General features: G+C 38.3%; 1 protein-coding gene across 2 annotated transcripts; it reads left to right on the forward strand.

The window, feature by feature from the left end:
• Positions 1–164: 164 nt before the first annotated feature.
• On the forward strand, positions 165–25,293 carry Tmem33 (transmembrane protein 33). 2 transcript variants are annotated; one of them, XM_027390817.2, is made up of 9 exons: positions 165–304; positions 449–518; positions 3,261–3,355; positions 4,072–4,259; positions 6,742–6,809; positions 8,664–8,797; positions 17,049–17,132; positions 19,580–19,700; positions 20,504–25,293. In XM_027390817.2, exons 2-9 carry the CDS (start codon positions 474–476, stop codon positions 20,507–20,509), a joined length of 741 nt encoding a protein of 246 aa, XP_027246618.1. In that variant the 5' UTR covers positions 165–304; positions 449–473; the 3' UTR covers positions 20,510–25,293. The 2 variants fall into 2 exon arrangements, with proteins under 2 accessions (XP_027246618.1, XP_027246617.1); XM_027390816.2 differs by having other exon boundaries at positions 19,580–25,293.
• Positions 25,294–25,689: the final 396 nt, after the last annotated feature.

Consider the following 25,689-nt stretch of genomic DNA (forward strand, 5'->3'; position numbering starts at 1 on the left):
AGTCCTGGATACGAGGAAGATAGCTTCACCTGTTTTACTTCTTAGGTCTCTAGGCAAATTGTCTGGTAGGGCTGGTGGAACCAAAACAAGAAGAAAAACTTCATTTCCCGTCATGCCTCTGGAATCAACTCTCGGTGACCCTCAACGTCCTCACCTCATTCACACGGAAGTGAAAGGGTCACTTCCGGTTTTGCAACCCCGGGAGCCGGCAGCGTTGATCGGCCCTTTAGGGCTTAATTGGGAAGCTCCGCCTTTGCTTGGGTCTTTCTGGAAAGACAGTTTTGATCTGGACCGAGTGGAACAGGTATTACTCGGCCGCCGTGGGTGCTTCTGGGCCCGTGTGCTGCACGGGTCCGGGGGGACCCCGCTTCTCTGGGGGTTTGTGGTTCCGGCGGGAGGGTCCTTGCCCAGCACTGACGTTTTGCCCTTCTTTTCTCTGCTGCCTCAGCGTCCCGGGCTCCTGTGTGTCTCCCATGGCGGATACGACCCCGAACGGCCCCCAAGGGGCGGGCGCTGTGGTAAGTGAGCGGCCTTGGTCTCCCGGCTCCATCAGCAAGAGTTGGTGAGGAGCAGGAAGTATTGAGAGGGACAGAGCGTTCTAGAAGCCACTGCCTACGGGACTGGGGTTGGGGAGTGGAGTGCGGCTGGAGAGGAGCTCGAAGTTTGTTTCAAAAGCGACTACAGGCAGGCACGGAGCTGGTGGTGGCCGTCACCTGTCTGCTGGGATATCGGGCCTCCTTGAGCCTTCCCACACCTCAGTCTCCGTCCGTGTTCGGTCCCAAGGTTGAAGATGCCATCTGAGGCAGAGGCTTCCACCCACAGGCCTCGTGGTGCAAGTAATATTACCCTTTGTACCTACTTTTAAGACTTGTAAGAAATTCCGAAAGGGGGAGAGCGGTGTGCTTCCTTCAATTTGTCTTTTACTAGGAGAAATACTACCCTTTTGGAAACGTTATAATTAAAAAAAAAAAGGTTGTTCTACAGCTCTACCCGAGACATTTTGTCATTTAGTCTTTAAACTTATTTAAAAAAAAAACATTTGCAACACCTCTGTATACACCTATTTTGCTGACCCATTTGAAATTCTTGCTAACCTACAAATGCTAAGTATTATTCTCCACTTCACTACATTTGGGAAGTTTAACATTGATGGTTAACCTAATAAATATTTTATGTTCAGATTTCCTTAATTGTTCATTGACACGTCCCCTCCTAGGGATTCAGCCATTGCATTTATTAGTCTTACTCTTTACTCTCATTCAGTGGATGGAAGTTTCTCTGTTCGCCCTCTTTTCGTTTTGAAGACACAGGTAGTTTCAAATGTCTAGACCGATTCTGCAGAATGATCCAGAAACTGCAGTTGCATGACTGGTTGTGTCCTTCTTAAGACACAAAAACCATTTATGTTGATTCTTTGGGGGAATTCAGGTGTGGTGTTTAAGGTGATATCATCAACTGATTTGAAATTGTAAAAACGCAGTTTCCCCCTTTATAATTGTCTGTCCTAATACTAGGAGACTGTGTGAATAATTTGCCCTGGAGTGTTCAAATCCAAAGATCCATTAAAGTAATGGTGGGGGAGGTGGAGTTATATATATCAGGCAGTTCACACTTAAAAACTTAAACGAGCACGTGCCTTTTAAGCTCCTGTATTGTGTAGTAGAATGTACCTGCATTAAAAAGACCCAGATGAGGGACTGGAAAGATGGGCTCAGTGTTTAAAAGTGAATGCCGCTTTATTGGAGGACTCTAGTTCAGTTCTCAGCACCCACGTGGTGGTGGTGGTGGTGGTGGTGGTGGGGCGACTCACAACCACCTGTAACTCCAGCTCCAGGGGGATCCTCTGGTCTCCATAAGGTACTGTAGACACCACACACATGTTGTATTCACACCCAAGTACACATAATTAAAAGTAATAAAAATAAATCTTTACAAAAAGATGTCTGAAATGGATAATTTAGTGACTTAGTGATGAATGAAGTAGGGCTACACAGATACTTATTGTTGGACGGCATATGTAGAGGTCAGAGGAAAACCTGTGAGAGTCGGTTCTCTGCTTTCTGGCGGTCTCCGGGTTCAAACCCGGGTAATCAGTCTTGTTAGCGTGGGCCCATCAAATGGATTTTTAAAGAGGATGCTCTAAACAAACTGAGCACAGTAAACTAGATTCATCCTTGCATTTGACTGCTGCTATAATCAATATTTCGGGCATCACAGTAAATAGCTAGTTCTCAGTAGAGTAAGTTAGCAGCATGTTTTGTATGCCTGATATTGCTAGCATGTAATTAAAAAGCATGTAATAAAATTCCCTTGAATTTTAAATATAGTTGCATTTTTCTTAAAAAATTTTTTTGCACACGAAAGACATTAGAATGAAATTGCTTAAAACATCAAATTTTAAAACAAATAAATGCATAAATACGTTTTTGAAGTCAGTTTATTGGAAGCACCAACTAGAAGCAAAAAAATCTATCACTTGCAAAGAGGATATTTATTAAATGGGTATATTCATATATATACCCATATATGTTTGCATCTTGGTGTAACTTTTTTTTTGAGTATTGTAGTTAAAAATATAAAAGCCTCTTTAGAAATGAATGTGAGGTACATGTTAGTGATAAAGTGAATTTTAAGTTCTTGCTTTCATGATAAACTTAATCTAGGGCCACTGATAACAGGGTAAAGTTTGTGTGGGAGCCTGTAGGGGATGCAGGGAGTCCAATGGTCTGAGAAGCAGATGCCATTTCATACTTGGCTGGCATGTTTTGAATACCTTGGGTGTGCTAGGCCCTTCTGCATGTCTCCAGACTGATGAGTTCAGCACTAACTTCAGGACTAACTCTTTCTTTGTAATGGTTTATTTAATCCAAACCTAATATTTGATGCCTTACTCAGTTCTGGGGCCTGCCTGTTTGGGTTTGAGATTTTTCTAAGAATAGACATTACAGTTCTCTTGAGAGCCATTAGTTCTTATTTAACGTTGCTTTAAAATAGATGGAGCCATTATTGTAAATGTTGAAATAGCACAGAAAATTTTTTATAGTTGAATTACTGTCCTGATTTTTTCTCAAAGTGCTTCTTATGCTTTCCACAGCATATTTGTGAAGAAGCAGTTAAGTACCATGAGTTTCCACTTAATGATCTAAAAATCAAATGTTGTAAGGTGGTTGTTTAAATGTCGTTCATAGGAATAAAAGTACATAATTGGTCCTTAACATAATTCACACTTAGTTTACCATAATTTTTCTTTTTAAATCTAGCAATTCATGATGACCAATAAACTGGACACAGCAATGTGGCTTTCTCGATTGTTCACAGTTTATTGCTCCGCTTTGTTTGTTCTGCCTCTTCTTGGGTATGTATTATCATATTTCTGACTCAGAGGGATAGTCAGTCAGCATTTTTGAAATGCTTTTTAAGCTTTAAGAATTGTTAAAATGTGAAATGGCATAGGGCTAATTAACACAAACCCTATTTAAAATCAACAGTAATCTGTAGTACCTATTGGGGGATCTTTTTTTTTCTTCTCAGATTTCTTTTATTTCAATTAGAAACAAGATTGATTTACATGACAATCCGAGTTCCCTCTCCCTCTCGTCCTCCCCAACCACCCCACCCCCACCAACTAAAACCCTACCTATCATATATCCTTTCTGCTCCCCCTGGATGGAGAGGCCTTCCACAGGGTGTCATCAGAGTCTATCATATCCTTTGGGATAGGGCCTGGGCCCACCCCCATGTGTCTTGACTCAGGGAGTATTCCTCTATGTGGAATGGGCTCCCAAAGTTTGGGGGGATCTTTTATTGTGGTTAGTATGACTGCTCATTGACAATCATGGGTTTTGCAATTCTTATTTTTTTAACTTGACAAAGCGTGAGCCCATTATATTATGATGTTGGATGTATATTTGAAGTCATGCTTCCCAGAATCAGGAGTACATTCGTATAATTTGTTTTCTATTGACAATTAAATGATTTAGGTGTTGTGCAATTATGATGCAATTCACATAGGAGGAAGAACTGTGGTAGCTGTTGATGTCTCATGATAACTTTTCCTCTGGTAATTTGCAGGTTGCATGAAGCAGCAAGCTTTTACCAGCGTGCTTTGCTGGCAAATGCTCTCACCAGCGCTCTGAGGCTACATCAGAGATTACCACACTTCCAGTTAAGCAGAGCGTTCCTGGCTCAGGCCTTGTTAGAGGACAGCTGTCACTACCTGCTGTATTCACTCATTTTCGTCAATTCCTATCCTGTTACAAGTATCCTTTTTGGGTCATGACAGTGAAATTACCAGACTAAGCTTGTAGGAGATGTCCTGATTATTTTTCTGTTGGAAGGATACAATAATGATGTTCCATGAAGCTTGTTTGTTTGGTCATTTGTATGGCGATATATTAATGTAAGATTTCTGTCCCCAAAATTTGAAGTCTAAACTCTGTAGAGCTGTTTTGGGAATTTAAACTTCATCTCTCTTTGCCTTGTAAGCCTAGCAGATATTTAACAACTAACATTCAAAGCACAAATTTATTCATGAATTCAGTATTTAAATTTTATTTCATTGACTTCATGATTTTATGATTATGCAATTTTTTAAGAACATGCAAATTATTTACATGTATGAGAGTTTTGCCTGTGCTTAATGCCTGTGGAGACCAGGAGAGGCTGTTAAAACTCCTACAACTGAAATTGTAGGCAGTTATGAGCCATTGTGTGCGTGATGGGAAATGAATTTAGGTCCTTTATAAAAGCAGCCAGTGTTCTTAACCCACAAGTATCTCTCCAGCCCTCCAAATGTGTTACTTAAAAATAAATAAATAAATAAATTAAAGGTCTTTGGCTACCCCAGCTTCCAGTGATCTAGGAACAAAAGAAAACTTGTGAAAATAATTTGCTATACATAAAATAGAAAGTAAGGACATGAGCCAAGTAAGGTGAGCCTGTGATCGTAGCTCTGGGAGGCACAGGAGATGTAAAGCCAGCCTGGTTTACAGAGCTAGTTTCAGGCCAGCCAAGGTTATGTAGTAAGTCTGAAAGAGCAAAACCAGGCTAGCAAGTTGGCTCAGCAGGCTCATTAGGAGTCAGGGAAGAGAAGGAATGAGAAGCTAGAAGAACATAAGCTAGGAAATGCTAATCTAATTCATAAAGAAACTGGGAAATGCGATATCTGCTAAGGTGTCCCAAAGTAATACTACAAGTATATTTGGGCCTTTGTTTGTTTGTTTTTCGAGACAGAGTTTCTCTGTGTAGTAGCAACCCTGGCTGTCCTGAAACTGGACTTTGTTGACCAAGCTAGCCTCAGACTCACAGAGATCTGCCTCCTGAGTTCAGGGACTCCTATGTTCTTAATGTATTGTCCTTGCTCTGTCAGTGACTGGCACTTAAGAATAAAATGGTAGACTTTTCACTCCTTATCTTTTCTAAATAATCTAAAAGTGACATTGAACCAGGCATGTAATCCCACGCCAGTAATTCTATCACTTGGAAAGTGAGGATAAGAAGTCAAGGCTAGCTTGGGTTTCCATGAGACCCTGTCCCAGAACCAGAAGTTGGAAAAAATAAAGTGACATCAAAAGCTTAGATGAGTCTCTTAAAGATTTGTGAACTGTAGACAGGAGATAAAATACTCATTACAAATCTCCTTGGAGTCTATGTGGTAATTTGACAGAGGATGAAATTTGGCCTAAGAGAATGAGGTTTATGAAAACCAGAACTGAAACCCAAATATCTTGACTTGTGTTGAAGGTTATACTTTGGCACTGTCCCTGTTACTGAATGAGACTTCAAGTCTGGGGGTGACAGAGTTTAAGTTGAATTTTTATAAAACTTTAGCAGAGTTTCACATGGGCCTTAAAAATGAGAAATTTTTAAGTTTCAAGTTTAAAGGAGTCTGATTCATTAAAAAATCTTGAATTGGAGCCAAACATAAGTGTACCTGTAATCCCAGCACCTGGGAAGCTGAGGCAGGGAGGAATGAGTTTGAAGCCAGCTTAGGCTGCAGAGTAAGATGTGCCTTCTAATGTTTGGGCATAAGCTGCTCACTGGTTGGAATGAGTGAGTTAAGGTTATCATTCAGTATGAATTCAAAACATTTAAACAAAATTCAGATATATTTCCTCAAAAGTAATAGAATTTAAGCCCATTACTTTTGACACCTTTGTCAACAGTGTAGACTCTCGTAAAAGCAAGATTTTTTGTGTTTAAGACCAAATTGGTATGCTGGAGAGATGGATCTTAGAGCTCTTACTGTCCTTGCAGAGGATCCAGGTTTGGTTCCCAGCTCCCACTCAACAACTGCCTATAATTCTAGTTCCAAAAGATCAAGTTCCACTGACCGCCAAGGGCACCTGCATGTGTGTGGTGAACATAAACTTGTGCAGGTACACACACATAACTAAAAATAATAAAATAACTCCTAAAAAACAAAATGGCCATTGTGGGGTGAAAATTATATTCAATCATTTGGGCTGGCCTGCATTTTAGCTTTGCTTAGCAGATATTTGTGGTGCTTTATTAAAAGTGTTTTTGACTTCCCAAACGGTTGGTAAGATTTAGAAAGTGAGGAAGTGTACCTCTTTCTATGTGGTACTTCATTTGGTTCCAAGTCTGGCTCAGAAAGAAAAGCCATTCCACCGAACTCATTGTCAAGTGTTGCTTCAGCTCCGCTTTGCGCATATGCACAGCCGTGTACTTGGGTGTACAGTGCTCGGTGACTTAAAGGGTTTCCTTAACTGCTTTCTCCAGTGAGTATTTTCCCAGTCTTGTTATTTTCTTTGCTTCATGCTGCTACTTACACTAAGAAAGTCCTTGATGTGAGTAAAACCTTTTGTTTCTTTGGCTTTTAGAGTGTCGATAGTTGGTGTGACTTTGAGTTTCATACATTTTTCACCATAAGTCCCTCTGTTTCCCCATAAACTTGTTAGAAATTTTTTTAGTGATTTGAAAGTTTTAAATTTGAAGATTATGGTGCTGGAGAGATGGCTCAGAGGTTAAGAGAGCTGGCTGCTCTTCCAGAGGTCCTGAGTTCAATTCCCAGCAACCACATGGTGGCCTCTTCTTGTGTGCAGATATACATGGAAGCAGAATGTTGTATACATAATAAATGAATAAATCTTTAAAAAAATTCATAAAAAATTTCAAGATTATGGTGTTCAAATGTCATAAAACAGCTTCTTTTGTAGAGAAAGGATTGTGTGACTTGGAGGGTGGTGGTGGCACATGCCTTTAATCCCTTTAATCCCAGCACTCTGGAGGCAGGGGCAGTTGGATCTCTGTGAGTTTGAGGCTAGCCTGGTCTACAAATCGAGTTCCAGGACAGCTAGGGTTGTTACACACAGAAACCCTGTCTCGAAAAACAAAGCAAAAATCCCATGTAACTTTAAGTTGAATTGGCAGAGGTCTCGTCTTATGTCACTGTTCACCTAACTTGCTACATAAGTATACCATACTGAGTATTTCTATAATAACATTTAGAGCTGCTTTCCTAGATTGGTTTTTTTGGGGGGGCTGAGGCATTAAACAGTCAAACCAAGCAGACATGGTATATGTACTCTTAAATTTGAATTAAAATAACAAGTTTAAGGTTTTTTGTTTTGTGTGGGGGGGGTTGCATTTATTTATTTATTTATAAGACAGTCTCTTTATACAGCCTGGCTAGTCTACTTGCCTCTTTTCCTAGTGGTGATGCACACCTGAGGCAGAGGCAGGTGGATCTCTGTGAGTTCCAGAACAGCTGGTCTACAGAGTGAGTTCTAGGATAGCCAGGGCTATACAAAAAACCCTGTTTTGAAATGGGGTGGGGCCTAGCATTTAATTATTGGTTAATTTTAATGGTTTTCTTTTTTACAATTTATTTTATGTGCATTGCTGTTTTGCCTGCAAGTATGTCTATGGAAGGGTGTCTGGTCCCCTGGAACTGGAGTTACAGACAGTTGTGAGCTGTCACATGGGTACTGGGAATTGAACTTGGGTCCTCTGGAAAAGTAGTCAGTGCTCTTAGCTGCTGAGCCATCTCTCCAGGCCTAATTTATTTATTTCTCTAGCCACATGAGCAATTAGGATTCCATAATTTGTGTTGTTAGTTATCTAAGGATTCACAGATATTTTAACTATTGATAGGTAGTAAGCTTTTTGTTATGACTAGAGAGAAATAACCACTTTTTTGGGGGGGGAGGGTGGAATTTAACTTTTTTATGGAAAATAAAGTAAGAATGAAAATTTCTTTTTTAATGTGTTTTCGGTTCATTCAGAAATAGAATAAAGCAATAAACTACACTGAGTAAGTTCTTAGTTTGTAAACTCTTAAAGTTACTTTGAAATAACTGGCCTTTGGTTGTATTATCAGTTAAATATGCTACTGATCTAAAGACAGTCGTCAGTTCTTCAGAACTGTGAATCAAAAGTACTTGCCAAAAACTATTGTGTCGGTACTGAACTGGCTTTTCTTGGTATTCCCTAAACAGTTGTCACTGAGTAGCTTTTGTGTTGCACTAGAATGTAAGTGATGTAGAGATGGCTTAAAGGTTAGAAGATGAGTGTAGATTGTATGTAAAAGTGGTGCCCTTCTAAAGAGGTGTCCTGAGCCCCCACATGTTTTGGCGTTAGGGTGACTAGTGTGTTGTTAAAGATGTCATGTTCCTTCTAATTCTTGTTTCCTTTTGTTTTAGGCAAAGGGCTCAAATAGTTTACCTCTGCTGAGATCTGTCTTGGATAAATTAAGCGCTAACCAACAAAATATTCTGAAATTCATTGCTTGCAATGAGATATTCTTGATGCCTGCTACAGTTTTTATGCTCTTTAGGTAAGAATTCACATATGCTTGTTTTGAAAGATTGATGACAAGTGAACATAAAGACAGTCACTCAGATTTCATCCTGATTGAATCAGAGTGAGTTCAGCATGATTCCCCCAGGTGGAGCATCCCAGCTGCTTTAGTAGAAAGAAGCCTTGCACCATGGGAAAGCCAGGGATATGTCTCTTTCCCCAAATGCTTTAACAGGCTTTTAAAATCATTATTCTTTGATATTTTCATGCATGTGCATAGAGCATTGGTCATTTTACCATCCCACGACCCCATTACTCACTCACCTTCTCTTTTCTCTTGTTGAAACCCTTCTTTTCTACAAGCTCCCTACACTTAGACGTTTTTTTTGCTTATTAGTTAATTGTTGACTATTTAATTCATGTATATAATGCATGTGATTATTCTCCCCACCCCCTTATATTTTCCTTTCTTCCTTTTCAATTCCTTTTCCTTCTTACAAGTCCTTCTGTTACATTTTTTTGTTACTCTCTATGTTAAATCAGAACCATCTTTGTGACCAGGGGTGTGAACTATCCATTGGTGCCTTGTGGGCTCACCAGTCAGTGTACAGCCGAAGATAGTGACTCACTCCTCTTTCCCTAGCATCTGTGAATAGCCCTGGGATAGGAAATTTGTCTTATACACCTGTGAAACATTTAACCCTTGTAAATTTTTTATTTTTGAAAATTAATTTTAAAAATAGTACATATAGAAGAGGCTTTTGTCTTAGTTAGGGCTGCTGTTGCCGTGATGAAACACTGGGACCAAAGCCACTTGGGGAGGAAAGGGATCATTTGGTGTGTGAGTCCACATGACAGTTCATCATCAAAGTCAGGGCAGAAACTCTTAACAGGGCAGGAACCTAGATGCATGAGCTGATGCAGAGGCCATGGAGCATAGCTACTTACTGGCTTGCTCCTTATGGTTTGCTTGCTCAGCCTGCTTTCTTGTAGAACCCAGAACTACCTGTCTGTTGTGGCTCCATCCACAGTGGACTCCCCCACTGATCACTAATTAAAAACATGCCCTACAGGCTCACCTGCAGGCCAATCTTTGGAGGCATTTTCTCAATTGAGGTTCCCTGCTTTCAGATTACTATTATGTGTGTCAGATTGACATAAAACTAGCCAGCACAGGCTTAATCCAGCTCATTCTTGCCTTTTTTGAGGTGATACCAGGAGATATTTTAAAAGTATAGTCTTACAGTAATAATTGCCTACAATTGTTTCCATGTTTTATTTGTAATCTGGAAATAATGGAGAAAACTTCCTTTGAGAGGTGGAATATCACAGCAATATTAGTCTCTCCGTTGGTAACTTTGCATTTGTTTTTACGAGTACATATCTACCTAAATGCTTCTATATTTTAGTTTTGTAGATAAGCTAATAGGAGTATGTAACCTATTGGCTTCTCTGGGCTGTGTTGTCATCCACGAAGTTTGTGATGAAGCAAAGAAAAAAAAACCTTCCACAATATTTTAAATAAGGTTACTATTTTATGTTGGACTGGATTTTAAATGTGTTGTGCCTCATATGGCCTCACAGGCTCCAGGTTGGACACACTTCCCTTCTAAAAGAACATTTTATGATGAATTCAAGTTGGGGTTCTGTGTTCTCTGTTGCAGAGAAAGCAGTTTAATATGTGTGCATTTGTAATCCATTTAGAAAATACACAGCTGCTTGTCTATTTTATGTGTGAGTGCTGCGCATGGATACCTGCGCAGAAGAGGGCATCAGATCTTGTTATAGATGGTTATGAGTCATTCCGTGTAGTTGCTGGGAATTCAAGAGCAGCCAGTGGTTTTTATTTTTTGTTTGTTTTTTGTTTGTTTGTTTGTTTGTTTGTTTGTTTGAGAGAGGGTTTCTCTGAGTAACAGTCTTGGCTGTCCTAGAACTCACTTTATAGACCAAGCTGGCCTCGAACTCATTGAGATCCACCTCCCAAGTGCTGGGATTATAGGTGTGCACCACCACCACCCAGCTGCAGCCAGTGGGTTTTTTTTTGTTGTTGTTTTGTTTTGTTTTTTTGTTTTTTGAGATAGGGTTTCTTTATGGCTTTGGAGCCTATCCTGGCACTCACTCTGGAGACCAGGCTGGCCTCAAATTCACAGAGATCCACCTGCCTCTGCCTCCCGAGTGCTGGGATTAAAGGCGTGCACCAACGCCCGGCGGTGTTTTGCATTTTTAGTTTTCCAAATATTGATGCAGTAGACACCTTTCTTAGCTTGCTTATACTTGTATACCAAGAATGGTTTCTTTAACATAGATATCATAGTTAATTTTTCTGTGTTTAAGTTAAGTGCACTTTGTGTTTAATAGACCATGTCAAAATGTTCTTTAAATGTCTATGTGTAGCATGAAAAATAAAAGACCCAGAGACAGATATTGGGGTTGAAGCCTCAAGCTGAAGATAGAGAAGCAAAGCAGCCAAGCTAGTAGATCTTACCTCTATTCAACTGGAATGTCAATCCTCACTCCAGGAATCCTCAGAGACAAAAGCTCTGAGTTCCTGTCTCTTCTTTATATACCTTTCTTTGCCCAGCCATATCACTCCTGTCTCCACCTCCCTAGTGCTGGGATCAAAGGCGTGAGCTCTGTTACTCTTCACTCTTGTGTAGGTCAGGTTAGCCTTTAACTCAGAGAGATCCATCTGCCTGTCTCTCGAGTCCTGGGACTAAAGGTGTGCATCACCACTGCCTGACCTCTATAGTTTGTGGCTGGCTTTGCTTTCTGAATCCTCAGGAAAGCTTTACTAAATCATAAGTAATATATCACCACATCTATGTGTTTTTCCAGGCTTAGGTTTGTAATCCCAGCACTGGAAAGGCTAAGGCAGGAGATTACAAGTTCAAGGCCACTATAGGCTATATACATTAAGACTCTTGTCTAGAAAAAAAAAAGATTGTATACTTGTTTTTCATAATTTTGTTCATTTGTACAAATTATTGTTACTGAGTATAAAGCTTTGTACTTTCAGTTGGCTGGTGGTGGCGCCCAGTCAACAAAGACTAGAAAGTACAAAGTTTTTTGTTTTGGGGCTTTTGGGGGGGGGCGTTCAAGACAGGGTTTCTCTGTGGCTTTGAAGGCTGTCCTGGAACTTGCTCTTCTAAACCAGGCTGGCCTTGAATTTACAGAGATCCACCTGCCTCTGCCTCCCTGCTGGGATCAAAGGTGTGTGCCACTATGCCTAGTTATAAAAATTTTCTGATCTCAATTTTAACTTATTTATGAGCCTTGAATTTTTCTCATTGAAAAGGAAATACTGCCTAGCATATGTAAGGCTTTGTTTTTAACCTCTGGCACCGAAACAAAAGTAGTAATTTAAATAAATAGCTAAAAGCCTTTTTCTAAATGTTGTGTTTGTAGATTATTCAACTCTAAAGCTTACACCCTAAAGTTTAGTGTCCTAACGTGAAACCTAATTTTAGAATTGTAGTAGGTTTTTACGTCATTGATCCTTAACTCAATTGATCTCAATAAGACATTTATTTAACACTGTGAACAAAGTTGTCATTTTAATTTTCAAGAGTAGAGTTTACCAGAAATACATTTAAAGATAATTTTTTCACTAGAATTTATTCCTTTAGCCAGTCCTCTCTCTCTCTCTCTCTCTCTCTCTCTCTCTCTCTCTCTCTCTCTCTCTCTCTCGTGTGTGTGTGTGTGTGTGTGTGTGTGTGTGTGTGTGTGTGTGTGTGTGTGTGTGTGTGTGTTTTGACATTGGTTATCTTCCATTATCCCTCTCTAGACTCACTGAACTGGGAGTTCACCATTTGCCTAGACTAGCTAGTTAGCAAGACCCTGCCCAGCATGTGAACTCATGTCCTCATGTGCAGCAAGACCTTTAACCATTGAGTCGTCTCCTAGTCTGTGAATCTTGACACTCAGCTTGTCTGTATTCCTCTTCCTTCCTAGCTTCTGGTGATTACTGTTTTACTCTTCCTTCAAACAGCTTTGCTAGCCACTGCATTTGAGTGAGTGTTTAATTTTTCTACCTCAGATTTATGTACTTTATTTTATGTGTGTGAGTGTTCTAACTGCATGCATGAATGCCGTATGCATGCCTGGTGCCCACAGAGGCCAGCAGAGGCCCTGGAACTGGACTTTGGATAATTGTGAACTGCCATGTGGCTACTAGAAGCCAAACCCACATGTTCTACAAGAGTAGCAAGTGTTTCTAACTGTTGAGACCTTTCTCCAGCCCCACTCTTATTATTTCCAGTTCCAACCTTTTTTTCCCCATGACATATGGTAGTATCTCATCCTTTTAAGACTGACGAGCATTCAGCCATGTATGTATACTTAGGAATATGTAGCACATTTCTTTATTCGTTCATTCATCTGCTGATACATACTTCAGTTGTTTCCATATCTTGGCTGTTGTGAGTAGTGATGAGGTGCATGATCACAGTGATAATGCTGACCTCATTTCCTTTGGAGACTTGCCCAGAAGAGGAATAGTTGGATCATGAGGTAGTTACATTATTTGTTCATTCCTGTTTTCCATAATGTTTGTACTTGTTTATATTGCCACCCTCCATACAGACTTTCCTTTTTCTCTACATCCTCACCAGTCCTGGCTTTTTTTTTTTTTTTTTTTTGCTTATTTTCATAATTGCTCTTCTGATGGATGAATCTGTAATCTGCTTTGACTAACATTTTAGCAATATTATTTTTGAGGGGTGCTGGAGAGATGGCTCAGAGCACTGGCTGCTCTTCCAGAGGTCCTGAGTTCAATTCCCAGCAACTACATGGTAGCTCATAACCACCTATAATGGAATTTGATGCCCTCTTCTGTCTTGCCAGGCATACAAGCAAATGGAGAAGTCATACACAAAAATAAATAAATCTTTTTGTTTGTCTGTTTGTTTTTGGTTTTTGGTTTTTGGTTTTTCAAGACAGGGTTTCTCTATGTAGCTTTGGAGCCTATCCTGGCACTCGCTCTGGAGACCAGACTGGCCTCAAACTCACAGAGATCCACCTGCCTCTGCCTCCCAAGTGCTGGGATTAAAGGCGTGCACCACCAACGCCCGGCAATAAATCTTCTTAAAAATTATTTTTTAATGCATAAACAAGGGAGATTTTTCTGGTTTTGTGTGTATTTAATGTTCATATAATTTTAATTACTTTAATAAATTAAAATCGTTATTTATATAAAGTTTATTTATTTTGTCTTTGGGGATCAAGCCCACAGTTTTGACACATGCTAGTCATGTAAGCTATGTCCACAACCTTCCATGTGCAGTAGTGTATTATATGTAGAATACTTAATACTTTTAAGCATGTAATTTAAAAATAACCAAAACTATAAAATTAAAATAATCATGCTACTACTAGTCTTTATATGCTACCTTCATGGCAGATAAACGATCTTATTGGTAGAGGCTATATTACTGAGAGCTCTGTATTGTATGATAAACCTACACTGGAGTTATCTTATATATGCATGCACATATGTGCAAAGACAGATGGTCATTGTAAGTTTATTTCTTTGCTTCTTTTCCTATATTTTCTTCAGTTCCTCTCTTCTTTTTCCCTCCATTTCTGCTTCTCTGCTTTCCCCACTTCCTTCCATGTTTTGGATTTTTGAAACAAGGCCTTGTTTTGTATAGCCCAGGGTCTGCTTGAGGCAGTACTCCCCACCTCTATTTCTTGAGTACTAGGATACTGAGATATAAGTAACCTGTCATGTTTTTTGTTGTTTTGAGAGGGGTTTAATCCTCAAAACAAACAAAATCCATAGGATGTTTTGCATAGTAAGCGGGCACTACCAAATTACATGCTCAGCTGTTGCTTTATTTCTTATTGTATCTGAGAACCACCCTAAATATTCAAACTCAGGAGGCTTGGTAGTAATAGTAGGACATAAGTTGGAATGCTTGAAACTGTAAAAGGAACGGGATGATTTGCATGTTGTCATATTCATATTACATGTTAAAGTTGGTTAACAACATATAAGGTGTTCCCCATTTAAAATTTTGGATATGTTCAAGGGCAGGTACATGCATTTTTTTTTGTCTCATGTTCATAGTAGTGTCACACTCTCTAGAGCTTGTAAATAATGAGTTATTATATGATGACCACTGTGTTAGTGTTAGTCATGTTGTACACTTATGTACGTATATTCCTAGAAGGATAGATTATGGGAGTGTTTTGTGAATTTCATCAAGGGCTGACTTGGATGGTAGGAAACTGGGTTTTCAGTGAACGTTTTCTATGTTAAACATTTTAGTTTGGAAAGTTAAAATTTTCTTAGATTATTTGTTGGGCAAGATATAGATGTATATAACATTAAGTAATAAGCTTATGATCACATGAATTGTTTTTATTATGAAAGTGTCACACTAGTTAGTGTTGGGCCCTGACAAATTAGAATACTAAGCTATTTTTATAAAAGGTTTTGTTGTTTTGTTTTTTTATAAGTCAGCATCTCACTATGTTACTCTGGCTCTCCTGGAGCTCACTATATATCCAGGCTGGCCTTGAACTCAGAGATCCTCCTCTGTCAGCCTCCCAAGTGCTGAGATTAAAGGCATACTTTAAAGCCACTAAACCTGACTTTAAAAAAAAGGATTTTGTTGCATTTATTATATCTTTGTATGTGTGTGCACGAATATGTAGAGATCATAGGACAACTTTGAGGAATCAGTTCTCTCCTTCCATCATGTGAGTCCCGGGTTCTATCTCAGGTCGTCATGCTGGCCAGTCGGGACCTTAGCTGCTGAGCCATCTCTCTGGCTCACATCTGATTTTTTTCAAAGTTGCTCTGTGGATTTTCCTTCTTTTTTTCCCTTTGGTTTTTTTTTTTTATAAGGATAGAGTCCCTTATAGGCAAGTTGGCCTCAAACTCCCTATATGCTTGAACATGACCGTCTCCCTCCATCTTTCAACTGCTGGGGTTACAGTGTGTTCCACCATGTCTATCCATTAGGTATTTTTCATGGCCAGGATTTTTAAATTACCAAATACGATATAATTTACCCTGCTGTCTCACTGTGTCCACTTAAACTAACTGTGTATACACAGTCAGTCTTCCCTCCCTCCTTCATATCCATATGCCTTGGGCATACCTGGTACTTGCTCTGTTAGCACTGAGCCACATCCACAGCTCCATTCCTATTTTGCTTTTAGTTATTTGAGTGTCTTAATCCAGGTAGTTTGTAGGAAATAATTCCAGACTTGGAGTTTCATTAAATATACACATACATACGTCAAGGTATTAGAATTATGTTTTTTTTTAATTGAGAACATTAATAATTACTATAGGCTCTGCCAGTTTATTAGTATAGTTGTGAATTTTTATTTGCTAATATAAAATGAGGGTTTTTTTTTTTTTTTCTGTGTAGTTTTGGAGCCGGTCCTGGAACTCACTCTGTAGACCAGGCTGGGCTTGAACTCAGAGATCTGCCTGCCTCTGCCTCCCCTGTGTTGGGATTAAAGGTGTGGGCCGCTACCACCCGACTAAAATAAGCCATTCTTAACTTGGAGTTTTATTAAGATTTAATACTTAATTTCAGGTGGGCATGGTGGTATATACATGTAGTCTTAGCTCTCATTGTGTTGTGATAGGAGAATCAGTTCTAAGACAGCTTGGGTTACATATTGAGACCCTGTTTCAAAAAAAAAAAAAAAAAAACCATTGAGCCCACAAGATGATTGGACAGGTAAAGACACTTGCCTTGCATACCTGACTATTTTGATCCCTTGGTTTGATCCTTGGAACCCAAGGAAAGGTAGAAGGAGAAATCCAGCTTTGCCCTCTGACCTTTACACACTCACATTGAACAATTTTTTAAAATACCAACAAAAACCTTGTTTTTATCAGTTCTCTGCTAATTAAGAGATGATATTTTCTGAGTTTTAGTATTTAAAATTTTAATATATGGATAGATTTATAAAAACTTAATAAATAGCATTTTGCTCTTTTCCAGTCATCTGTATCCTTCTATTTCTTTTTTTTTATCATTTTTTTCATTTGAATTAGAAACAAGATTGATTTATATGACAATCCCAGTTCCCTTCTCCCTCCCTTCCTCCCCTACCATCCCCCCAACTAAAACCCTACCTATCACATACCCTTTCTTCTATTCTTTCTATTTCTTTTGTAAGAATAATTTGTGCCTAGATAAGGTAATTGTTACTGACCCATCTGATGAAGACACACATATTTTCCTTTTAAACTACTTGTAAATTTTGAATATATGTATGAATTGGTAATATGTGTTCATCACCTTTGTATTTGCTTATTTCAGCGGCCAAGGAAGTTTGCTCCAGCCTTTCATATACTATCGGTTTCTTACTCTTCGCTATTCCTCTAGAAGAAATCCATATTGTCGGTAAGCTGGTGACTAGCTTAAATCTCTTTAGTATAGTGTCCAGATGTATTATTTATAACCCTTGGAAATTTCTTAACTAATAGTTTAGAACGTAGAAGAAAGAAATATCTTTGAAATTTAAGTTAAATTTAAAACTAGCTGGGGTTAGTGAAGACATAGTTATGTAGTTGACCTTCAGTTAGAGGTTTCCATCCTGGTAAATTCACTGTGAAGTTGAAAATGCACTAAATATACCTGCCTCAGCCAACAGCTTAGCAGCACAGTGCTCCACAGATGCCCTTGTCACAGGAGCTGCAGCTGTCTGCTGTTACACAGCATGTTGCTAGCCTCAGAAAAGATGGAAATCTGTAGGATGCTGCTGCTGAGTGCATATCACTGTTGCAGCAGCATGAGTAAACACACCAGAAGTTAAACCATTTGAGGATGGGGACCTTTCATTTCTTTTTAGAAATTAAAGCTACAGTTATCTCTGCCATCTTTTAAGGTTCTAATGCCTAGGAAATATATGAAACTTTTTAGTTCCATTCTTAAGGACATTCTTAGTTGAAACAAAGACCATAGGTATGCAGCAGTGTTGCCTTCTGTACACTGTAGCTTCCTATCCTTCTGTTACAAGGTCTAAAAAGCTCATAGCCAGGCAAGGTGGTGCACACCTGTAACCCCAGCACTCTGGAGTCCACAGCAGTGTTCTGCACTCAGGCACAGTGTGAAAATTGGGAGTAGACCCTTGAGGATCCCTCAGATTGACTTATAGTACAGTTTACAGTATGCATCATTCTGTATATGATATATATGTATGTAGGCATGTATAATATGTAGTGAAGGGTACTTTATGGGCAGTATAGTTCAGGCAAGGAAGGGCACTTAGCCTGGGAACAAAAATGAAGCAACACAGCACCATCAAAAGCTGCAGTAGGAAATGGAGTGTGGTGTGAGATCAAGAGCAGATTGTGTGAGCTGGTGGGTAGGTTTTAATCTGAAAGAGCTGGTTTGATCAGTATCCGAGTTGTAAAGTGGCAGTTTGAGTATGTTCAATTTTGTCTCTATTAACTTCATAGCATTGAAACTCCTAATGTCCAGAAAAGTTCTGAAGAAACAGTATGTGGCCTGGTGTGGTGGTCCATGCCTTTAATCCCAGCACTCTGGCAGAGGTGGGCAGATCTCTGTGGGTTTGCGGCTAGCCAGGTCTACACAAAGAAACCCGGCTTCAAAAAAACTAAAAAGAAAAAAAAAAAAAAGAAACAGTGTGTGGATGGATTGCCTATGTTATATAACTTTTTGTTTTTTTTTAAGAAAGAATTTGTCTGTAAAATGTGAAAACTGACTAGTGAAGAAAAAAATGTAGCTAATCCCTTTTAGATATAACCATTGTTTTTAAAAATGCTTTTTGTCACTTCTACTCAAAAAGACACTGGATTTTGAGACTTGTCTGTGATGAGTTGAGAATCCTCATGCTATCCTGACTGGCCTTGAAATCCTAGGCTTCCCACCTCATACACTAGTTCCTGAGGGCTAGATAGGTATGCATGGGTATAATGATATGTTATTTATGATTTATTAAAGGTTGACTGAGGATTCAGAAAAGCAGAGTCAGCCACAAGCCATACAAGCCAGGCACACACCTTTAATCCCAGCAGCCAGAAGCTAGGAGGTGGTGGTACAACCTTTAGTCCTAGGACTGAGGAATAAGAGATAGACAGGTCTCTGTGAGTCTAAGGCCACCCAGATCTTCACAAGAGTGAATCACTCTAAAAGAGAATTATAGCTCACACCTTTAGTTCTAGGACTCATGAGAGGTATATAATCAGTATCAGGAGTCAGTATGAGGCATTCATTCTCCAGCCGCACTGTGGAGAGATTACAGTCTGAGGCTTGGTGAGATCTCCTAGAGACAGGATCAGCCCATTCAGCCTGAGGGAGAAGTAAGAAGCTTGTGGCCAGCTGCTTTGCTTTCTGATATTCAGTTTGAAGTTTGAACCCCAGTATCAGTCTCTGGGTCTTTTATTTTTCCGTGTTACAAATTGGTGCTCCATGCTGGGGATTAAAGGTGTGTGCCTGGCTTCTATGGCTGACTTTGTTTTTTCTGAATCCTCAGTCAACCTATAATAAACTATAAATAATACATCACTACACATGGGTTCACCTTTTGTATATTCCCTACAGTGTATTCTAAATTCATCTTTGATTTAAATTTTTATTGTAAGTTTTCCAGACAGGGTCTCACTGTGTAGGTCAGGGTGTTTTGGGACTTACTTTGTAGACCAGGCTGGCCAGAACTCAGAGATCCACCTGCCTCTGCTTCTTAAGTGTTGGGATTAAAAGTGTGTACAACTACACCCGCTACTTCTTTAAATTCTTTTCTGTCAACTTTTTTCTCAGCATTTCTCAGCATTGTTTGTGTTTGTTGCCTTTTTGATGTTTCTGAACAACACTATTTTATCTTACAGGAACTTGTTTAATGAACTGAGGATTGTTGTCGAGCACATTATAATGAAGCCCTCCTGCCCACTGTTTGTGAGAAGACTTTGTCTCCAGAGCATTGCCTTCATTAGCAGACTGGCACCAACAGTTGCGTAGTTTAACATCTAGTTAGGCTGTGGGTAGAAGATAAGCAGTAGTAGCTGGTAATTCAGATAGGGGTCTCAAATGACAGGTCTAACACCGACCTCACTTCAACTTATATGATTTACATAAATGCATCTCAGTGCAAAAATAATCATTTTCCTGGCATGTTAGTCAAACCCTTAACAGTTTCTGAGAAAATTTTACCGTACATTATTGTTTGTGGTTATGTATGTTTGCATTTAGTGATAATTGTTACTAAATTGTTTTAGATGCTTCTGTGCCTACATCATGAAATACACTTATTTCTTTTAAAAAGAATTCTGAAATTTGTTTCACCCTAACCATTAACCCAAGTTATGTCTGGAATGAGTTCATTATGGTAATAGATGAATTCAGTATATTTTGAGACAGTATTTTTCCATTCAGTAATTTTGGTTGAGATTTTAACACAAGCCCATTTCCCTGCAGTTTCCTTTCATACTGATCTTGTGCTGCTCTGCTAGGATACATGTGTTTAGCCTGTACCATTACAAGGGGAGTTCTGTATCTATTTTATGACCTACTAAGCTTTCATTTCCATTGGTACATCTGTGGCCTTGATAGTGTTGAAAAACAACTTGACTATAAACATGTTTTGGATTAGCTATTTGGGAGCATATAACCATTTAGTCTAGAAGGTAGTAGTGAAACAGAGTTCCTTTTAATGACCTACATTTTCCAAATGTCCACAGATAGATTATCAGTGTTGCTTAGTTTGTAGAAATACCTAGTTCAGATTCTTAACTCCAATTTTCTTGGTTTCTTAGGCTTGAAATGTCCTAGAGATTTGCAGCAGCAGTTCTGATGCCTTTGAAAGGATGTGATTGAAGATTGAGCATGTGATTGCACTTGTATGTTCTGAAATAATGAAGAATGTTCTCTAGATTGCATTCTTATCCAGCAAATATGATTCAAAAGGTTAAATGGAAAGGTTTATAGGTAAGGTAATTAAATAGGCCTGGGTAATAGTTGAGGGGGATAATGGGTGTTCCAGCTTGGTAGTGCATACATGAATTTGGAGGGATTGGATGTATAATGCATCTGCATCTGTGATTGGGGCTGGATAAATATGTCCAAGTCTTCAATTGAGTTCCCATCATTCCTTTATAAAAGTCATTTTGATCCTTATTACTGTTGCATGATTGGAAATGCTTAAAACGCTGTACAATTTTAGTATAGAGTAATGTAATATGGTCTTTTTTTGTACCCAGTTCTCTTCTATCTGCATGTAATTTGGATTTCTCAACTACATTCATTAGTGACTTGTAACATCAGTTTTCTTTTTGTTTAAGCTCCTAATCTATAGGAAGGTGATAGTCTTGGGATAAAATTCCAGAAAAAACTACTTGACAGCTTAGCTTTAACCAACTACTTTTACATTTTTATGATATTTATCCACTGAGTTGGAGAAGCAACCTCATAATATCCATTTGATTTTTTTATGTATGTGTCTAGCCTCCTTATCACTATATGTGTAATCTGATGGTTTTAAAAATACAACTTTGTAGAGCAATAAAGTGACTATAATGTTATATAAACATACTGATTTCTGATGATGTTTTAAAACATTGTCTTGAATGACATCAAGTTCTGGCAGCTAAAGACATATTTATTCTGAAATGTTTTCTTTTTCCCTGCTTTTGTTTTTTTTTTCAATCATGGACCATTTTAGATTCATAAGAGGTTCAAAATAGTGCTGGAAGTTTCTGTGTACCTCTTCGTTAACTATTTTTATATTAGCGTCTTTTAATTGGTAGGACATTTATGCAAAGTAAGATAATAACCTTGGATTAACTAAAATACTAAATTTATTTGGATTTTACCAATTTTTGTATTTGTTGTATGTGTGTGCTGTGTTTCTACCTGGATTACCTTTTATGTGTCAATTTTTGTTCTTTATAATATTGCTCAAAAATATTTTCTTAGAGGACCTAATTCATGCTAGCTTTAACAAGACTTTTTCCCTTAAAATTGTTAATTTCAAATGCTTAGTGATATAAATTTAAGACTTTTTAATGATACTGCAGAATTACCTTATTTCTGATACATTTGTGCTTGAATGGAAATATAGATTTGTTCCTTACAGGAAGATGCAGAATATAAATAATATTCTCAAACTCACAAAAAGGCAAAGTGTATAAATTGAACATTACTAGATGTTTGCATGGAAATCATAGTTAGAAATATCACATTGTGTGTGAATATGTACAATCAGCTGATCTTGAATCTGAAATTAGTGTTTCCATATACACCTATCAAACATATAGGGAATGTAATAGCAGAGATAACGTAACACTTACTGCATAACCAAACAATTCAAAGGAAGTTGTTGGTTATCCAGAATATCTAGTCCTTTAAGAACTGGAACAGTGCTGTTTGTTAAGCCCCATTAGACAGATGGAAGCTTCATACAAAACCTGTTGTTCTCTAGCAAGCACTATGTATTCCTTTGTATATTTCATCTCTTACTGAGTTGGACGTATTTTTTGTTTATTTGTTTATTTGTTTTGTTTTTGAGACAGGGTTTCATTGTGTAGTCCTGGCTGTCTCAGGACTCGCTCTGTAGACCAGGCTGGCCTTTAACTTACAGAGATCTGCCTGCCTCTGCCTCTGGAGTGATGGAATAAAAGGCGTGCACCACCACTCCCTGTCAAGTTGACTGTATTTTAATATTAAGGCACAGAGCAATTTCATCAGTGCAATTTGTATTTAAATTTTTATTGACATAAAATTTCACTAAGGTGAATGCTTTTGGAAGAAAAATAAGAAAGGAAGCAAATTTTAAAAATTAAATTTAAATACTTTTGTATCCCTTACGAATAATGTCAAAGCAAACCTAATAAAAACCAGAAGTTCTGGAAAATTATGGATTCTCTTAAATAAGAATTTGCAAAGCACCAGTACATCTAAAGATCTAGACAGAAATTTGAATTAGATTTGTAAGTTTAGTAAATTTTTATCTTGGGAAGGAAAATGGATATGTAACAAGACAAATAGAACATTTCAGATGAGAGATTGTGATTAAAAACCCTCAACTAACCTTAAGGAAGTTGATTGATTAATCATCCAGGGAGAAAATAGCTATGGACAGTTAATGTTTATAATCAGTAGGTGTCACTCTTTCCTTGGGTAGACCCCATTTATACCACTGTGTTAGATTAAATGCTGTGCTACTGAAAGTGCTTAGCTGATCGTAACACTGAGTGTCTTAATTCAACCCTTAATTCAACATTGAACAGATATTTAGTAAGTACTTACTATGCGTAAGATGGGACTGGGGATTGACACCTGGGCCTCTTGTTCTACCACTGAGCTATATTCCCATCCTAGGAGTACTGCTTTAGTACATAAAACATTCAAAAGAAGTGCACTGTCAATATGAGTCAGTAAATGGGACACAATTGGGAATGGCATCATGCTACTATGTCATCTTTTCAGTCTCAGTCTAAGTCACCTGAGTACATAAATTGTAAGGTTATTATTTCCCTTTATCAAGTGTAGAGAAATGATAGTTACTTTTTTCATCTTATATAGAGAGATGGAATTTTGATTTTTTTTTTCATTATTTATAGGTACACTAGATAGAATCTGTTAAGCCTATAATTGAGACTTTCCCAGTAATATTAAAGCACCGACAGTCTGGATATTAGATCAGGAGTGCTACCTGAATTTGAAAATCAAGTGTAGTTTGTAAAGATGACAAGTTTTTCTTAGCACCATTGGAATTCCCTAGGACCAGGGAAATTCCACACAGGAGTGTGTTGTGCGATTGACAGACAGTATACTAGAGGAATGTAATACCTTTGAAAAATCTGGAGTTGTTTCTCGACAGTTCTTGTTTTGTTTTGTTTTTTGAGACAGGGTTTCTCTGTGGCTTTGGAGGCTGTCCTGGAACTAGCTCTTGTAGACCAGGCTGGTCTCGAACTCACAGAAATCTGCCTGCCTCTGCCTCCTGAGTGCTGGGATTAAAGGCATGCGCCACTACTGCCTGGCTCGACAGTTCTTTAATGTAGTTTTGACTACAAAGCCATTCTTGGAGCTGGTATCAAGGATATCAAAGGAGCTCCTGGGAATTTGGAAGGTATTCTGTAATTAGTTAATGAGTGAAATTTTTTTGATCTGAGGTGGCACTTAAGTGACTTATCCAGAATGGACATATTCTCAGGTGAAGGATTCTCTCTGTGGTCTCCCTTTTTGTGCTGTTCTTGCTGTGTAACTGACCCACGCTAAATTTGAGTTGGTGGTGACAAGACAAAATGCAGTGTTCTTTGTATCTGAAGTGGATTCTTTTTCTTAGAAGACAGTAGGGAAAAGATGATTGATAGCTGTGTTTGTTAGAGTCTTAATAATTGGCTATTGTAGGAGAAAGAAGTGCCCAAGAATCATTTCAGTTCTTTTTTTTTCTTTCCCAGCTTATTCCTTCCTTCCTCTCTCCCTTCTTCCTCCCTACCCCCCCCCCCAAGTCTCCAACAGGGTTTTTCTGTACAGCTCTGACTGTCCTGAACTCACTATATAGACCAGGCTGGCCTCAAACTCAGGGATCCGCCTGCCTCTGCTTCCCATCTTTTCTAGCTTTCTAAAGCTACATTAAAAAAAAATAGGCTTAGAATTTTTGAAACTAACATTTGTTCTTAACATTTCATTCCAAGCTTTTACTGTTCTCTTTTGTAACTTTAAGAACAATTCCTTTTGACATTAGTTTTTGTCTGCATGCATCTGTAAGTTGAGACCAAAAGAGCAAAATAGGCAGGTAACATTTATGATGTGTATATATTGGGACAAATATACAAGGATTGCAAAGATTAGAAAGAGTCATGGAAACTGCTTGATTTATAAATGCATCACTTCTGGTGCTTGATAAAATGGGATATATTGAACTAAGAAAATTGTATATACAGTATGTCAGCATTTCTTACTAACTTCTCTTGAATCCATTTTTAATATATTGTACAGGTTGGGGAGTTATATATACTCTTCAAGCCAATACTGTCCAGACTGTAGATTTATAAAATAAATTGAAAAATTCATCATTCTCCTGTATTCAGGACCAAAGCACATAATGCTAATGTAGGGCTCAGAGGGGAAATATAGTTCTCCTGCATATTTGAGAAAATGTGAAGTCCTTTCAAGAAAATGTAATAAACATAATAATCATAGCCTGCTGACACTAAGGAAAAAGGGCCTCATTCACTCTTTCTTTTATGCAGCGATTCACTGGTCTCTGCTGATTTCAAATTGAATCATTGTAGTGAATTATCCATGCTGGTACCTATGAAAGTAAGCCCTAGGATCCATATTTGTTTTGTGTTCTGCTTAAATCAGCAAGAATGATAAATTTGATGGTGTGAAATTGGAAGTATCAAGGGCTTTCTTTGATGATTGAGCAAAGTCTTGTCTCCACCTGTAATTTTTTGTGACCCTTTTCACTGTGTGTGCTTCATATGTCTAATATTTATTTCAATGCAAATTAAATTGTTCTTCCTTCATCTATAATGTTATACCTAACATTTTACTGATGTAAAATCAAATTGTATAATAAAAGTCTTCCTGGATTTAAGCAGGTTTAGAAATGCTATTTTGCACAAGTACATTTACAGTCAGAACTCAGCTTTCCTTTGTGCCTAATTGCCTATTGTTAGAGGAAGGTGAGCCGGAATTCTTCTGTTGTCCTCATCCCATTACAAAGAATAGAGATACTGTGATGTTGAAGACTGATGTTAAACGGGAAAACTGCATTATGAGGTGAGACTTGGTGAGGGGTGACATTGGATATCTCAGTTGCTTGCTTCTATACATTTTTGTTTCATGAAATGGAGAGCCCGGTGGATGAATTATTTATAGCCTTAAAATGGCTCACAGTATACAGTGCATCCAAAGTCATCAGTCAACACCAGATAACAGAAGTACATTTCCCTTCTAGATATCTAGAATTAGTAGATATTTTCTGTGGATT

The sequence above is a fragment of the Cricetulus griseus genome (assembly GCF_003668045.3).
Source record: "Cricetulus griseus strain 17A/GY chromosome 1 unlocalized genomic scaffold, alternate assembly CriGri-PICRH-1.0 chr1_1, whole genome shotgun sequence".
Classification (NCBI taxonomy): domain Eukaryota; kingdom Metazoa; phylum Chordata; class Mammalia; order Rodentia; family Cricetidae; genus Cricetulus; species Cricetulus griseus.

What these genes read in the sequence shown, in the direction of transcription:
- Tmem33 (XM_027390816.2), top strand. Translation starts at nt 474, where the DNA reads ATGGCGGATACGACCCCGAACGGCCCCCAAGGGGCGGGCGCTGTG. An exon ending in TTTGTTCTGCCTCTTCTTGG is followed by an intron (nt 3,356 to 4,071) that starts GTATGTATTATC and finishes GGTAATTTGCAG; the next exon opens with GTTGCATGAAGCAGCAAGCT. An exon ending in ACACTAAGAAAGTCCTTGAT is followed by an intron (nt 6,810 to 8,663) that starts GTGAGTAAAACC and finishes CTTTTGTTTTAG; the next exon opens with GCAAAGGGCTCAAATAGTTT.